Source organism: Mastomys coucha, unplaced genomic scaffold (assembly GCF_008632895.1).
Source record: "Mastomys coucha isolate ucsf_1 unplaced genomic scaffold, UCSF_Mcou_1 pScaffold18, whole genome shotgun sequence".
Classification (NCBI taxonomy): Eukaryota; Metazoa; Chordata; class Mammalia; order Rodentia; family Muridae; genus Mastomys; species Mastomys coucha.
Window position 1 is genome coordinate 4,479,383 of NW_022196900.1, and position 14,594 is coordinate 4,493,976.

A 14,594-nucleotide genomic window follows, 5' to 3' on the forward strand; every position below is an offset into this window, starting at 1 on the left:
AGAAGTTCCTTGTTTACAAGCCTCGCTAGCTCTTCTTAACCATGCAACTTGCCACCTACTACTGTGCATAACTTGGTATCTTTTTTAAAATGCTCCAAGGAAAACAGAACAAGGCTTATACTTCTGTGTTACCAATGGGGAAGTGGAGGCTCTAGATTTAACAATGAGCCCAGAGTTATACAGCTAGAAAGGCCACTGTGCTGATCCTCAGAGGCTGGGTGGCCGGATCGGGAAGGTAGATGCCCAATCGGCTTGGGGTATCCCTCCTGGGGCTTTTGCCTCCCTAGAGGTGAGTACTCTTACCAGCATCGCCCATGGAGCTGAAGATATTTTCAGTGACAGTGAGGATGGTATCAGTGGCTTGGTCGTATCGACCGGCAGGCCCAGCTCCTGTGGCATGGGCCTTCACATGCTGCAACAGCTCATTGAGGGCCTGGGTGACAGCTGTGGCTGCTGCTCCTACCCCTCGCAACAGCTGTCCATCTTCTGTAGCTGCTTGGGAGGCTGATACACAGCCCTCCACAGCTTTGGCCACTAGTCGTCCCGCCTCTACCAGCTGTTCTTGGCAGACAGGTGAGCTGATTGTAGGTGCTACCACCTATGGGAAAAGAATTTCAGACATGCAGGCAAGAGAAAGAAGCTGTGAGATGGGTCTTTGTGGTTTTCACAGTAGTCACCGGGATGGGTGCTGAGGCCTCAAGAGTCAGAGATAGAATGAGAGGTTTGTGTATGTATGTTGAAAATATTATTCAGACACAAAGAAGACAACAAATCTGGGCTCACCTTGGTACAGGCCACTAGTTGGGAAGTGGATAGAGCGCATTGTGTAGCTGCAGCAATAACTTGGGTCTGAAGCCCGGAATCCTCTGTGCGCTGGGCCACACTCTTGGCCTTGAGGACCAGGGCAGCTGCAGCACTTGCCACTGCTTTTGCTAGCTGCATCAGAACATCCTGTGAGAAAGAAAGCAGCTAGTAAGACCTGAGACTGAACTTACATAGGGTCCATGGATACTTCTCATAGGCTTAAGCTGCTTCATTATTCCCACTGACTCCAATCAGAGGAAGAATATGCACAAGCATTTAGAACCTATCCCAAGCCCCTCTACCTTGAGCACCCAGAAGGAGAGACACTCACCGAGAACAAACCCTCACCAACAGAAACAGAACTATACCAAAGGGAGAGAAGCATGAGGCGGATACACTCGGACAGTGATGGGGAGGGAGGAGTAGGTGGTGCAATGGGATGTGCACTTCATGTCTCTGTGCTGCTCAATCTCAGTGTGCAAGGAGTCATCTGCAGGTTTGGGAGCAAGACCCTGTCCTACCCTATCTGATCTCTTTTCTTCAACCCTGTCAGTCTAGGCCTCCCCATCTCCCATCATGTCTGTTCCCCTGAGGAAGAGGTATGGAAGCGAGTGTATGCGGCTCAGAGAGGACCAAGCTGGGAAGGCCCAGGCCAGAGACCGTTACCGTAGGGGAATCGGGGGAAGATGGAGCCCCAGCCCCTCTGGGTACACACATCTGTATGGGAAATCCAGGGTGAAAAGTCAGCTGAGGCAACTTGGCTAGGGTGGGGGAAGGGAAGGGGGCAGCTAGAGGAACATCATCCTCAGTGGGGCAGGGGGTGTGTTGAGATAGCTTAAAGCTGGGGCCGTGACTATGTACAGGGAAATCAGGGCTAAGAACATCATCAAATTGAACCAGGAGATCATATTTGTTCTGAATTCTCACCCCCACAGTACTAAAGTTCTCAGTATCATATCTGGAAACATGATTGGGCTGGTTTGGATAGGTCAATTCACAGAAAGAGGGACCAAACTCTAGATTTTGGATCAGAGATCACCTCCTAGGAGTGGGGGCTCTGGGAGCTGGGTTTATCACCAACCTGGAAGTGGGGGTCAGTGTCACTTTCCCCGATTTGCTGCAACAGCTCCCCACTGGCCTGGCCCACGTTCCCAGCTGCCTGCAGCAGGTTCTGACGGGGCTGTGGAGAGTGGACACCTGTCAGAAGCTGCTTGACGCTGGCCATATGCCCACAAGTCTCACTAGCTCCTGGGTCACACTTCCTTCTTGGGGTGGAACCCTGTGTCCACCCTCACCACAGCCCAGCGGCCTCTGACCTCAGCGCTGGCGGGCTGAGCACTGCGAAGCAGTTCTGACACTGCCCCTGCAAGGCCCTTTGCTGCTTGCAGAAGGGGCCGGCCATTGCCACCTTCATCCTCCAGCAGGGCAGCCAACAGCTTCACCCCACGGGACATCTCCGTCAGGTTGGAAGAGATGGTGGTGACTGCACAGCCCACTGCTGTGTAGTCTGTCTCTGCAGGATCTCCTAGAGACAGAAAGCGGAGGGAGAGGCTGAGATGGAAAGGGGAGGAAGCACCACTGCAGTCAGAGACGGACACACCCACAACCTGCCACAGCGAGTCACACCACACACTATGCTGTGCACCCCTGCTCTCCCGCCCCTTCACACATACACAGGTTGGCATCCAGCCTACCTGCTGTCAGGTTTACCACGGAGGCAGTGCCAGCTGTGATGGCATCTACCTGGGAGTGGATCTCATGCTTTGATTCATCCATCTTGTTCTTACGCCAAGCTTTGGAGGCCTGAGAGACAAAGGCAAAACCTTGGTTTAGGGTCTGCTCTGGTTTAACTACCCTCTCTATTCCTTCGAGTCCCAGCCTGAAAGCACTTGGCTTTTTTTCTACCCCATACTCACAGCATCTTGGCCAAGAGGGGGTAGAGTATCAAAGTCATCAAGAGTAGCCTGGGCAGCCTGCACAGCCTGCATGCTGGAGTTAATGGTTCCAGTGAGCGCCTGCTGGGCTGAAGTCTAAAAGACAGGGAGCAGAGTAACAGAGACCAGAATGGAACGTTGAGAAGATGAAGGAAGAGGCTGGGAGGATGAGTATAAAAGGCTGCTTACTCGTGACACTTAGGACAGGGACCTGTGTGCCATGGCAGAGGTGGGAGCATTCTTACCAAAGGTGGCATGTGTCCTCGGTGCATCTGGCCACTGGTGATCTGTTGCTGGGCAGGTGGCATGCTCCCCACTTGGAAATTCTCAGGACCAGAGGCTCCAGAGCGCATGATGGCTGGTAGAGCCACAGAGCCGTGCTCCACTTTCCCCACTCGGTTATATTGCTGCTGAAGGACGGTCGACCTGGAGACACGATAAACAATTGCAATACCTCTGCAGCCCTAGGATCTAGGGCAGTGGTTCTCAACCTTCCTAATGCTGTGACCCTTTAATACAGTTCCTCATGGTGTGGTTACCATACCAAAACAATATCCCCAACCATAACTCCAACGCCCAACCATAAAATTATTTCATTGCTAGTTCCTAACTGTAATACTGTTACTGTTATAGACTGAAATGTATTTTACATCTGATACACAGGTAATATGATACGTAACTCCCCCCAAATGGGTCATGACCCATAGGTTGGGAACTGTTGATCTAGGGGGTAATAAAGTCTTGTTATAGGCTGAGCCTACTGAAAGAACCATGTGTCGCAGCCATGGCTCAGCAGTGACAGCACCTGCTGCTCTTGCAAGGACCAGAGTTTAGTTCCTAGAACCCACACCTGACAGCTTACAACCACTGTTCCAGGCACAGGGAACTCCAGTTCCAAGGAAGCCAACACCTGTTCTGGCCTGAAAGCACCTGAATGTGCCCGAACTGTCTAAGGATGTCCAACACCCAGTGGTTCCGTGCAGGCTTTCACTTTCCCTACTCAAGGAACAGGACCAGCCCAACTCCCGTCCTACTTTTTGGGAGACACTGAGTCCTCCAACATAGTAGACTCTTCATCTCCCTCCAGCCCAAAATGGTCCTTGCTTTTTTTCTGTAAGAAGAAAAAAAAGGAGAAGAGTTGAGACCATTAAATAAGAGGCAGTCAGCCATGTTCTAGAACTTGGGTCCTGTTTCTAGAGGACTGGCTTAGGGAGCAGAGGCCCTGAGAAGGCTCGGGCTGGGTGGAAGCACTTACCTTCTTAAGGATGATATCGATGTAGCCAGCAATGAGCTGTGCGATCTGCTCGCCTTCCGTTGTCTGCACTGAGTAGTAGCCATCCTGGTAGTCCCCAAAGTCCTAGAGTGACAGGGTGGGGACTGAGCAGGAGACAAGTATCTACCCAGTGTGGAAACATCGAAACATCCATCCATCCATCCATCCATCCACCCACCCATCCATCCATCCATCCATCCATCCATCCATCCATCCATCCATCCAGATATCGTCAGACATATCAGAAGAGGGCATCAGATCCCATTACAAATGGTTGTGAGCCACCATGTGGTTGCTGGGAATTGAACTCAGGACCTCTGGAAGAGCAGTCAGTGCTCTTAACCTCTGAGCCATCTCTCCAGCTCAACCGCTTTTAGAGGGCTATTTTGCTTGAGTAGTGGTCTCTCTGCTATGGATTCATGCACATGTCATTTAGACTCTTTACCCCGCCCCAGAGGATACGACTGGGAAGACGTCAACATGTGTATTAAATGACCATCCTTGAAGGTTGGCAAAAAGATCCAAAGTGGAAAAACAGCATCTCTTATTTCTATTTTCATTATCTGGCATTCTATCAAGTTGATATCAGTTTTCAACTCATAACCTCCAAACTATAAAACCAGAGGGAAAGAACACCATAAATAGCTGGTGCTGAAAGAAGGGAGGCTTGTCTTTTTATTAGCTTTTCCTTACAATTCATGTAACCTCAGTTTGCTAGTACAGCTATGTTTTGTTGACTTCCATTTTACTTGCCTCTTTTTGATACTAAATAGCCCTGGATGGTCTGATCCTCACTATTTGGTCCAGCCTAGTCTCAAATGTGCAGCAAACCACTTTACCTCAGAGAGCTAAGTGCTGGGATTATACACATGACTACACCCAACCTGCTTTTCTTTCCTTTTTTTTTAAAAAAAAAAAGACAAAAAACAAAAAACAAAAACAACAACAACATTTTTACTTATTTTTTGTGGTACTAGGGACTGAACTCCCACCTTTACATATGCTAGGCCAGTGCTCTACTGCTGAGGTTACAACACCCTGTGGCAGTTTGAATGCCTCCCCATTCTCTGCCCCACAGTCTCAGGCATTAGAACACTTGGCTGTATTGTTTGGGGATGCTTTGAAGGTATGTCCTTGCTGGAGAAAATATGCCATTGGGGACAGGTTTTGAGAACTCAAGACTTTAAGCATTCCCAGTTTGCTCTCTGCTTCCTACTTGTAGTTTAAAATGGGAGCCCTTGGCTGTTCCTGCCTCCATGCCTGCCTGCTGCCCTGCCTTCCACACTGTGATGGTGATGGGCTCTCATCCCACTGTGATCATAAACCCTGCATCTGTAAGCTGCCTTAGTCATGTTTCATCACAGCAATAGAGAGGTAAGTCTTTAAGCTCTACTGAATTTAAAGAGTATATCCATCACCCAGCCATTTACACACCCTTCATTCTGTAAGAGCTTCTCCATCTCCTCTAACCTCCACTTCCCACAATAGATAACTCTTTGTTCAGGAGTAGTATTCAATGCGCCGTACCCTACAGGAGGGGCAAAGACCTTTGTACTTGCTCCCAGCACCCACCAGAGTGAAGCTCTTGGGAGAGGCAGCCCAGCGTTTGATGTTGGTGAGGCTCCACTCCTGAATCACCTCCTTGGTCTTCTCATCCACACGCATCACACACTCCTTAGTGATGCCCAACAGCCTGGGCACTAGTTTGTTCTTCCCCTTCATCTTTTCCTGTGAGACAGAGGTTGGGATTGGTGTTGTACATTAAAGGGAGATGCTCAGAGCAGCTCTGAACCACAAGGTGATGCTGAGGTGGCCAGGAGGGCTAAACTACTGTGCTCCTGGGCAAGCCCAGGACAAAGCTCTACTAGGGTCAGAGGCATAAGCTGGGGAAGGGAAGGAGCAACGGCAATGGAGGATTGACAACAGACAGGATGTACATGGTCAAAGGAAGCCATGATGGGAAAGTCTAAGGCCGAGCGAAAGAGTTCAGGGAGACAGGAAACGGCAAGAATTCGACATAAGGAAGGCCATAAGAAGGGTCAGAACTCACCTTGACTAGGAAGAAGGAGACACCGTAAGTCTTGAGGGAACGGGCCAGCTTCACATAGCGTACCTTGGCCTCAATTTCACTCATCTGCCCACAATTCTTGTGTGCCTTCAAGTAGGAAATGGAGAAAGTTAGCCACGTGGGAATAGTACTGCAATGAAGGAGTCAAGCTAGGATGTTAACTGTAATGACAGAGTATTATGGGCACACAGAAGGGTTTAGGAAGGCACAAGGTGAGGAGATGCAATGTGGGCTGGCTAAGGAGCAGAAGCAACAAGGTAAGAAATGCAGTTAAGAAACTTGCAAATGTTTTGCAGATGGGACTCGAGAGTTAAGAAGTAGGAAGGTCCAGGACCATCAGGGTTCAAAAGAGAAGGCCTTTGGGGCTGAGTATTCAGGATGGGGATAATACTTTACATGTGGACGAAGATTACATTTCACAGTAATTTCAGGTGTAATAGCTCAGTGATGCTCCTATCTGGCTTCCACAGAGTAAGGAAGGAAGGCAAGGAAAATACTAGGTTGAGCCAAGCATGGTAACTCATAGTCACAATCCCAATTCTCAGGAGACTGAGGTAAGAGGATTGCTGAGCTTTGGAGGCCAGCCTGGGCCTCAAAGTGAGATCCAGTCTCAAACTAAAAGCAAAACCAAAAATGGAAATTCTACAGCAAAACTGCTGATGAGCTGGGACTGAAATCCACATCTTCTGCTTTCTTTGCATAAGACAGGCAGGAGAACAGCTTGGAGGGCAGAAGCAAGGTGAGCAGAGATGGAGGAGGTAGGGTCCACCTAGCCAGGGGGGTCAAGCAGCCAAGCTCCCAGGTCACCCCAGACGCTTTCCCCATTCACCTGAAAGATCTTACGCTCTCCCTTCTGCTTCACATACTCCTTGGGCAGGAAGTCCTTCAGGCTACACCAGAAAAGGGAGGGTCAGCATGGAGTGGATAGCATCAGGGGCATGTGGGCCATCAACTGTGGGCCTAGAGGTTTGAGGAGATGTCTAGGACAGTATCATCTCTGACAGAGACTGAGGAAACTGGTCTGCACTGGCTGCTGAAAGAGTGGGAACTCAAAATGAGCTCCTGAGTGACCTGTGTCTTCTGTGGGAAGGGGACTGAGGACACTTAGACTGGAGGCTTAGTTTTGTGAGAAAGAGAGGGAGCCAAGAAGAGAGGAAGCTCCCTACAAGGATGACCATGCGCTTAGGAAACTAAGAAAGTCTCATCAAAGACTTTGGATCCTAAGAACTACCCGTGAATGAGATTTGGGGACCCTTTAAATTTAATGTTCCCCACAAGGAAAATGTCCTACTTTACTTTGGCTAATAGAGCAAATTCCTCAGAGAATCTAAAGCAAACAAAAACAAGTTACAGGGGAAAGGGCAGAGATACTGAATATTCCCAGTCTGATGGGGCCAGTGAGGAGACAAAGGACGATGGTGGCTCAAAGGGTGATGACCCATGGGTGTCAGCCCTCAAACTTTGAAGAGGAAATAAGAGAAGAAGGCTTGGGGTGCAGACAGGTCCATTGGGTCACAGTGGTAATGGGGTCCCAAGCCATTAACAGGGTAAAGGACATGGGTCACTTACTCAAGGAAGCCAGCCTTGTGCTTCTGTTCATTGTGAGGTCCAAACTGGATCTGGCATTGGAAGCCTGCAAATTCACAGGCCTTGTCAAAGGAGACAGGGTGGGAGCCATTCAGGATGTCATCTCGTGCCTGGAGAACACAAGAGGGAACAGTGTATGGGTGCAGGGCTATCCCTGTTAACTATGGCTTGCCCCACCTGACCCAGCCAACTCTTCTCCGCACCTGTACATAGAGGAGGTTCAGCTGGACAGGGTCGCGGGAATCCACGTTCTGGTCTGAGTAGAAGAACTTCCTGCGCAGCAGCAGTGTCTCATGCTCCTCCACTCCCTGCTCCCTCAGTGTCCGCCCATGGTCCAGCCAGTTCACTGCAACACAGAGTGTAGGGCCCTCTGCACCAACCCACATGGCTCCTGGCTGCCCAGTGTCTGGGTGTTTCCCTTCTTCAGTGCCTGCCTTTCCTTATATAAGAGTAAGTTCCATGATTCAGGGCAAATACAAAATAAATGGCTGCCCTTCCTCTCCCCTATACTTCCCAGGACCTGTCTACTGCTTACACTCATCGTCTGTGTGCAACTTCTGCTTTAGTTTCTCCATCTTCTTTTCATCTCGCAACAGGGTCTTGTCTTTTCTCAGTGTCCCTGTCCCCTCATCTTTCTTTTCTTCCATCAGCTCTCGAACCAGTGAATACTCATCATGGTTGGTGATACCTAGGGAAAAGGGATGGTTTGCCAACTCCCTGACCACAAAAGTCTTTTGACAGAGTTGAAACCTCTTGGCCCTACCGAGACCCCTTACCAATTCGGGCACAGATAGTCATGAGCATGTCTGTGACAGTCTTGGAGTCATCCACCATGATAGTCTTCACAGTCCCATCTAACATCCGGATCTTCAGGGGTCTCTGTTTTTTTCTATACTCCATGGTGTCCTGTTGGGGCAGGGAGAGGTGGCTGGGGCCTATTTAAACTAGTTCCCTTTATACAGCCAAGGGGAAGGAAAGGAAATGGAAGGCTATGGTGGTTCATCCAAAAGGATGGTGTTTTGAATGCCTGTGTCAGAAAGTCACATGGGTGTACAGGGGTGTGCTAGCCTGGTATGTAAAAAGCCCAGGGTTGGGCGAAGGAACTAGTATGAGGAAGGAAGAGAGAGAGGGGCAGAGAGCAACATGGGTGCTGGGAACAAGTGAGCCAGCACACAGAGCACGTGGACGGTCAGTGATGGAGTCGCTCACCCCACTTCGGAGCATGTAGTAGTCCAAAGCCTTCCCAGCCTCTAGCCAGATGCCTTTCTTGGGGTCATCATCTGACAGAAATAGCCCAAAGTCGCTGGCTAAAAGAGATGGTACATCACCTTAGACTTAAAAAAACTTCACCGTGGCCATACAGCTATACATTGCACATTATTTTCTCCCATGACCTTGGACTTAAAGAGGAAAGGAAACCTTGGAGCATAGGCCTATAAGGTGAGGAACTTAGAATACAATGGGGACACTGCTCAAGATCAAGAGAATGAGGAATGGAGGATTCCTGCCCCCCACCACCTCAGTAGTCAGACTCACGAGGGCCAGCCAGGGCCTCTGGGATCCGCTCACGAATCATGCGGCAGGCGTCGTACACCATGGTAGATGGCTCAAACTGCATTGTCTTCACCACATTCCCAATGCTGATCTTCAGCGAAAGTGCAACCATGGTGGCAGCTTTTGCTCTTCAGCCTGGTGATCCCTGGTCAGTAGCATCAGAGCATTAGAATACATCTTCATGGGAGTGCCTCAGAGTTGAGGATTTTTTTGTTTTGTTTTTTTTGTTTTGTTTTGTTTGTTTGCTTGCTTGTTTTTTCAAGACAGGGTTTCTCTGTGTAGCCCTGGCTGTCCTAGAACTCACTCTGTAGACCAGGCTGCCCTCGAACTCAGAAATCTGCCTGCCTCTGTCTCCCGAGTGCTGGGATTAAAGGTGTGCGCTACTATCGCCCGGCAGAGTTGAGGATTTTTAAGGGAATCACCATAACCGAAAATAATAGTAAGCTGTTTTGTCCTACTTAATAATTTCAAAAGGTGAAATATTACTTACATCAAATGGACCAGTCTAGATCATTTAAGACACTGCAGAGAGAAGCTGGTCTCTAGAGTACAATAGCAGGCCTGAAATGCAGTGTCACCTGAGGACACTGTCCTGTCTGCACCACTGGAATTTGTGCCTCTCTGGTTCCAAGTACCTTGGGCCTCTTGTTTCTGCTCACCTCTTTCCCAACCCCGCCTCTGCCTTGTTTTTTTGTTGTTGTTTGTTTTTAACTTTTCCAGGGTCAGTTTTTTCCTTTTCTTTGTCTCCATTCTGTCCAGGGATTTCAGAGCACTGCCCTGACCCATCATGTGACTTTCCCTCTTACAGCTTTTGCCTTCTTCTTGGCAATATACAGCATCCCAGGGGCTCCTGAATCCTACAAACTGCCTGTGGCTAGCATGTCGGGGAGACCTACTTTTGTCCCTGGTTTCTTACAACCTGAATGGTACACGTAGGACTTCCCAATGAGCTGTGCAGTCACCACAGAATTATGGTTCCCTGTCTAGAGACCTCAGAAATGACCTAACCAATACTTGTTGGAGAGGAGAAAGTTTCAAGGCAAGCAAGACCAACAGTGTAGCCACTGAGACTCAAGCTATACTGCCATCTCTTGCACTCTTCATCACCATGTCCTCCCCAGACTGCCCCCACCTTAACTGGGTAGCAGATGATGTTCTCAGCAAAGCTCAGCATTTGCAAGGCCAAGCCCATTTTCCTCTACCTTTCAGCCACCATGTAGTACACAGACCCAAGACGACAGGTCTGCCTAGCAGCTGATAATGTGATCCAGTGTGGTTAGGGACTAGGTGCCTCTTAACTAAAAAGAGAGGGATGCAGCCTCCCCATTCCTCACCTGACAAACGGCTAGTCCAGGGGGGTAAGCAGGACTAGGAGAAAGACTAGGAAACAGGCAGGTATCACAATACAGAGGGCATTTGAGAACCAGCTCAATTAGGAAGGGGCAGAGGAAAAAGAGATTGGGAAAGATGGAGTGGGAAAGCCTTGACAGAAACCAGACCTAGATGTAGGAAATACTAGGACCAATGACTAGGAGAAAATTTCTGACCATATACATAGCTCAGGATTACAAAGAAAGCAGCATAGCTTGTTCTCCATCTTTACCCCAAATGAGAGGACCTCCCAGCCCCCTCAGCCCCAGACTCTGCAGTGGGACAGACCTGGCTTTGGAGAGTGAGGGCTGGTCAGAGAAGCACGAGTCCAAGGAACCAGAGCAGGACTGAAGGACTTCAGCAGAAGCTGAAACTGCATGTGTGCCCCTCCGCCCCCATTTCCTCCGGACATATGGATACCCACTTCTTCCTCTGGTAAGATCCAGATAAGAGAGTTGAGTCATGCCTGCCCTCCTCCAGGCTGAGTAGCTATCTACACAATTAACTGAGAGTAAAGGAAGTCAAGGAATTGGACACTGAGTCAGGACTAGCAGTGGTAAAGAACAAGAACCCGAGAACTATGAGTAGAAGCTACCTGCTTCCCGTCTTGATCTGAGAACTCTGGTCCCTTTTAATCATGTTTTATGAAGAGCAACAACACCCCCTCCATGTCCCCTTCCCAGAGAACTCCTCCTCCCTCAATACATTCCTGAGATGCATTCCAGAGGCATTGGGCAATTGGAGGGGGGTGGAGGACAGGAGGTCAAATCCCAGCAAGGAATGGAATGCAAGTATACTAGGGCTAAGGAATTTTGGGGTACACGGAGAACATCATCAGTGCAGGTACCTACAGGGGCGAACTACAGAGAGATAGGGAGTTACAGGGGACGAAGGGAGAGAGAAAGCTGAAGACAGTCAGAATGTAAGAGGGCTGGGGGAATAACACTCAGTCTGTTACCAAATTTGGCCTCTGAATCCTCAACCACTGGGAGGGGGAGGGGTTTGTGGGTGAGACTGACATATCCGGCCTCGGGCTGCTGGAAGCTCATTTCAGCCTGGACTGGGCAGCTGAAGGGCTGCATCTGACTTCCTCCAACACACGGTCTATCTTCATATCCACACATGTATTCTCATTCTACACCAAGGTCCCTTAGCTTATACACAGGACTCCCTCCCATAAAACTGCCTGTGCTGTCTCTATACAGATTTTGTCTGGTTTCACAGCCCCTACAAAGATCTTTTGTAAGTAGCATATACACACACAGCTTCCCCACAGTGCACCAGCCCCACTGCTGGCTCCCAGCATCTCTCCTTCCATTATGCGCCTTTGGGAATCCCTCCATGCCTGCTGTATGGCCCATGGTGGGAATCCCTCCATGCATTCTGTACAGCCCATGGTGAGAAGGCCCTAGGCCAAACTTTCAGTGGCCAGGAAGCACGAGTAAGACTAGACTTTGCTTTCTTTAGGTTGCCAGCCTTCTAGGTGGGTGGAAAAGCTAAATACAGAGTTACAACAGAATCAGGCTGTGAGAGGAGCCAAATGTGTACACTCAGAAAACAGAGCCCTGTAGGATAGGGAAGGGGGAGTGAAGGATCCAAGAAAGTTATCATTTGAAGTTAGAGTTGAAAAACATGAAGATAATAAGAAGTAACAGCGATGTGTCATTTATTGACTATGTCAATTATATTCATTATATACATACGTAATTTCAGTTAATCCTTACAACAACCCTGCAAGGTAGGTGTCATTATCTACATTTTTACAGATTAGAAAACAGAGGCTCCAGAATGTTAAATACTTTTCCAAAGGACTTGTCCAAATAATAAGCTGTGAAGACAAAATCCGAACCCAGGTCTCTCTGCCTCCAAAGCCCAAGCTCTCCATTAGGTCAGTCGAAGATGAGTCAAAGGTATCGTCCCAGGCACAGAGAATAGCATTAGCAAAGGTGGAGAGGCAGGAAATCGTGGAGGAATACCCAGGAAAGTGGGTAGGCAAGCTGGCTGAAGCACAGGGCACCTGCAAGGGAGCAGCGGTGGGGAAGTCAGGGTTAAGATGGAGAGGCAAAAGTGGAGAGAGTAGTATGAGGAACCTAACTGACTGGAGGGGAACAGGAGGCCAAGGAAGCTTTAAACAGGGACATCCCCAGAACTGGGTTTTAGGGCAACTTTGGAGCCAAGTTAGGAGGAGACTGTATTAGTGTAAGAGATAGAAAAGCCAGAGTTAAAGCAGTATGGAGAGGAAGCTGCCACTCAGAAGAAAAGTGGAACTGCCAGACAAGCCTCTTCTGTCAAGTCTCAGAAAGCCGAGGCCAAAGTCAGCTTCCTACGACCAGACTAGACAGCTTCAGTTTAACAAACCAGGGAAGGAGATGGGACTAAGTTAGAGTGTGCAGATGAAGCCGTGGGGGGGAGGATGTGATGTGAAGTCTTTGCAGGCAGGGGCACAGAGGTGGAATTACTGACAATATCAGGCTGTGACTGGGGATGACAGGGTGTGGAAAAAAGACCGGGAGCTGATGGTAGAGAACAGACACACGATGAGCGACTGAGCCAGGTGGGGAGGGAGAAGCATGAGTCCATGGATGCTGACTAAATTGGGGATGACAGAGTGAGGCCAGAGGCCGGGTCAGGAGCTTCAGAAGAGCTAGGGATGTGGTAAGCAGCTAAATTAGACGAGAGGGGGGAGAATGAGAGAACACTGACAGCGTCTATGCAACGCTGGGTTGGGAGGAGAGGCAGCATGGGGAGGGGCCAGCTGCTGAAACAGGCTGGGGAGGGGACACTGCTGTGGTCAGTGGCAGGGTCAAGCTGGGAGTGACATGGGGGTGTGGTCAGTGGCCTGGCTGGGCGTGGGATCAGTAAGACCAAGTTTCCTCTTTGGGTATCATTTCCTCTTTTCTGTTGGGGGGTGGGGGAAGGGGATCCACAACTGGACCTTGAAGTTAAAGGAGGCTCAGAAACCAGGGGGTACACATAGGAAGAGCAGGGAGGAGGGTATTCAGCAGCTGACCAGGTGGTATGCAAGAATGAGAAAGTGCTTTCCGCTGACAGGAAAGCTCAGGTTTGAGCGACATGAAGTAAAGTAGGATGTGCAGACGAAGAGGCCTGGAGAGAGGATGGAAAATGGTTCAGACAGACAGCCGGGGGTGGGGGGGCTGAAGAGCTAAATACCACGGCAGTATCTGTAAGGAAGTATAAAGGTGTGCGATGTGGGACCAGGGAGGGCAAAGAGACGGAGAGATGGCAGTGTGTGGAGAATGAGGGAGGCTCTAGAGTCAAACTGTCATCATTAAGTTGACAGTGTTTCCTTGGTCAGTTTCCCCTCAGTCACAGGCCTCCTCTTCCCTATCCCCACTCATGACCTTGTCTGACTCCTGGGTCTCTTTCCATTTCCCACCTCCCACCTAGTAAACAACATAGTCCAATGGCTAGGGGAAGTCTTGGGCTTAGGCAGTAGAATAGAGAAAGTGGAGTCCCAGATGCTGGCAGTTCTAGCTGAGGTCCAGAGCTCTGTCACCTCTTTGGGTAAAAGAGGCCTCTGTGACTGCACAGGAATAAGAGAACTCACTACAAAACAAAGGTAGCTACTTGCTGCCAACGTCGTACATTTTACCTGCTCAGCCATAGCTGCAGCCTCAACCCCTAACACTGTCACCAATTCCTAACATTAATCCTGACTTTGTTTCCTAATTCCCTATACCTTGACATTCACTCCTTTCCTAGAAAACACCCATACTAATCTGGCTTTTATTTTTAGGCCCAAATCCCCCAACTTTAACCCTAAATACGCACCCTCCCCCCCCCTGCCACGGCCCGCGTGCCCAGTCCTAAAGCTCATTTGTAACTTGGTTCTTAATTCACCTTTTCACTGTTTATTCGTAATACTGACCATGACAATGGCCTTCAATCCCTAAAACGGGCTTCAAAGCCAATTCCTGTTGTTGATCCTTAACCCGATCCTGTACTCTGACTTATGCTGGTCATTCCAGAAAATAATGACCTC

The 14,594-nt window shown here is 49.3% G+C and overlaps 1 protein-coding gene across 2 annotated transcripts in view; it reads right to left on the reverse strand.

Annotated features, from left to right (window-relative positions):
* Tln1 (talin 1) overlaps positions 1-14,594 on the reverse strand; it is a 31,098-nt gene that overhangs the window by 15,650 nt on the left and 854 nt on the right. Inside the window, exons 1-19 of one of the 2 annotated variants that reach the window (XM_031377204.1) lie at positions 10,880-11,000; positions 9,203-9,365; positions 8,876-8,973; positions 8,443-8,572; positions 8,202-8,354; positions 7,870-8,012; positions 7,649-7,776; positions 6,909-6,969; positions 6,062-6,166; positions 5,584-5,739; positions 3,994-4,095; positions 3,773-3,849; positions 2,984-3,164; positions 2,721-2,834; positions 2,499-2,607; positions 2,121-2,329; positions 1,886-1,984; positions 784-951; positions 304-598 (exon numbers count right to left, since the gene is read on the reverse strand). In XM_031377204.1, the coding sequence (XP_031233064.1) occupies positions 304-598; positions 784-951; positions 1,886-1,984; positions 2,121-2,329; positions 2,499-2,607; positions 2,721-2,834; positions 2,984-3,164; positions 3,773-3,849; positions 3,994-4,095; positions 5,584-5,739; positions 6,062-6,166; positions 6,909-6,969; positions 7,649-7,776; positions 7,870-8,012; positions 8,202-8,354; positions 8,443-8,572; positions 8,876-8,973; positions 9,203-9,332 (2,458 nt within the window). In that variant the 5' untranslated portion in view covers positions 9,333-9,365; positions 10,880-11,000. Of the gene's footprint in view, positions 1-303; positions 599-783; positions 952-1,885; positions 1,985-2,120; positions 2,330-2,498; positions 2,608-2,720; positions 2,835-2,983; positions 3,165-3,772; positions 3,850-3,993; positions 4,096-5,583; positions 5,740-6,061; positions 6,167-6,908; positions 6,970-7,648; positions 7,777-7,869; positions 8,013-8,201; positions 8,355-8,442; positions 8,573-8,875; positions 8,974-9,202; positions 9,366-10,879; positions 11,001-14,594 lie in introns of those variants that run through there. The other variant, XM_031377203.1, reaches the window with a different exon arrangement.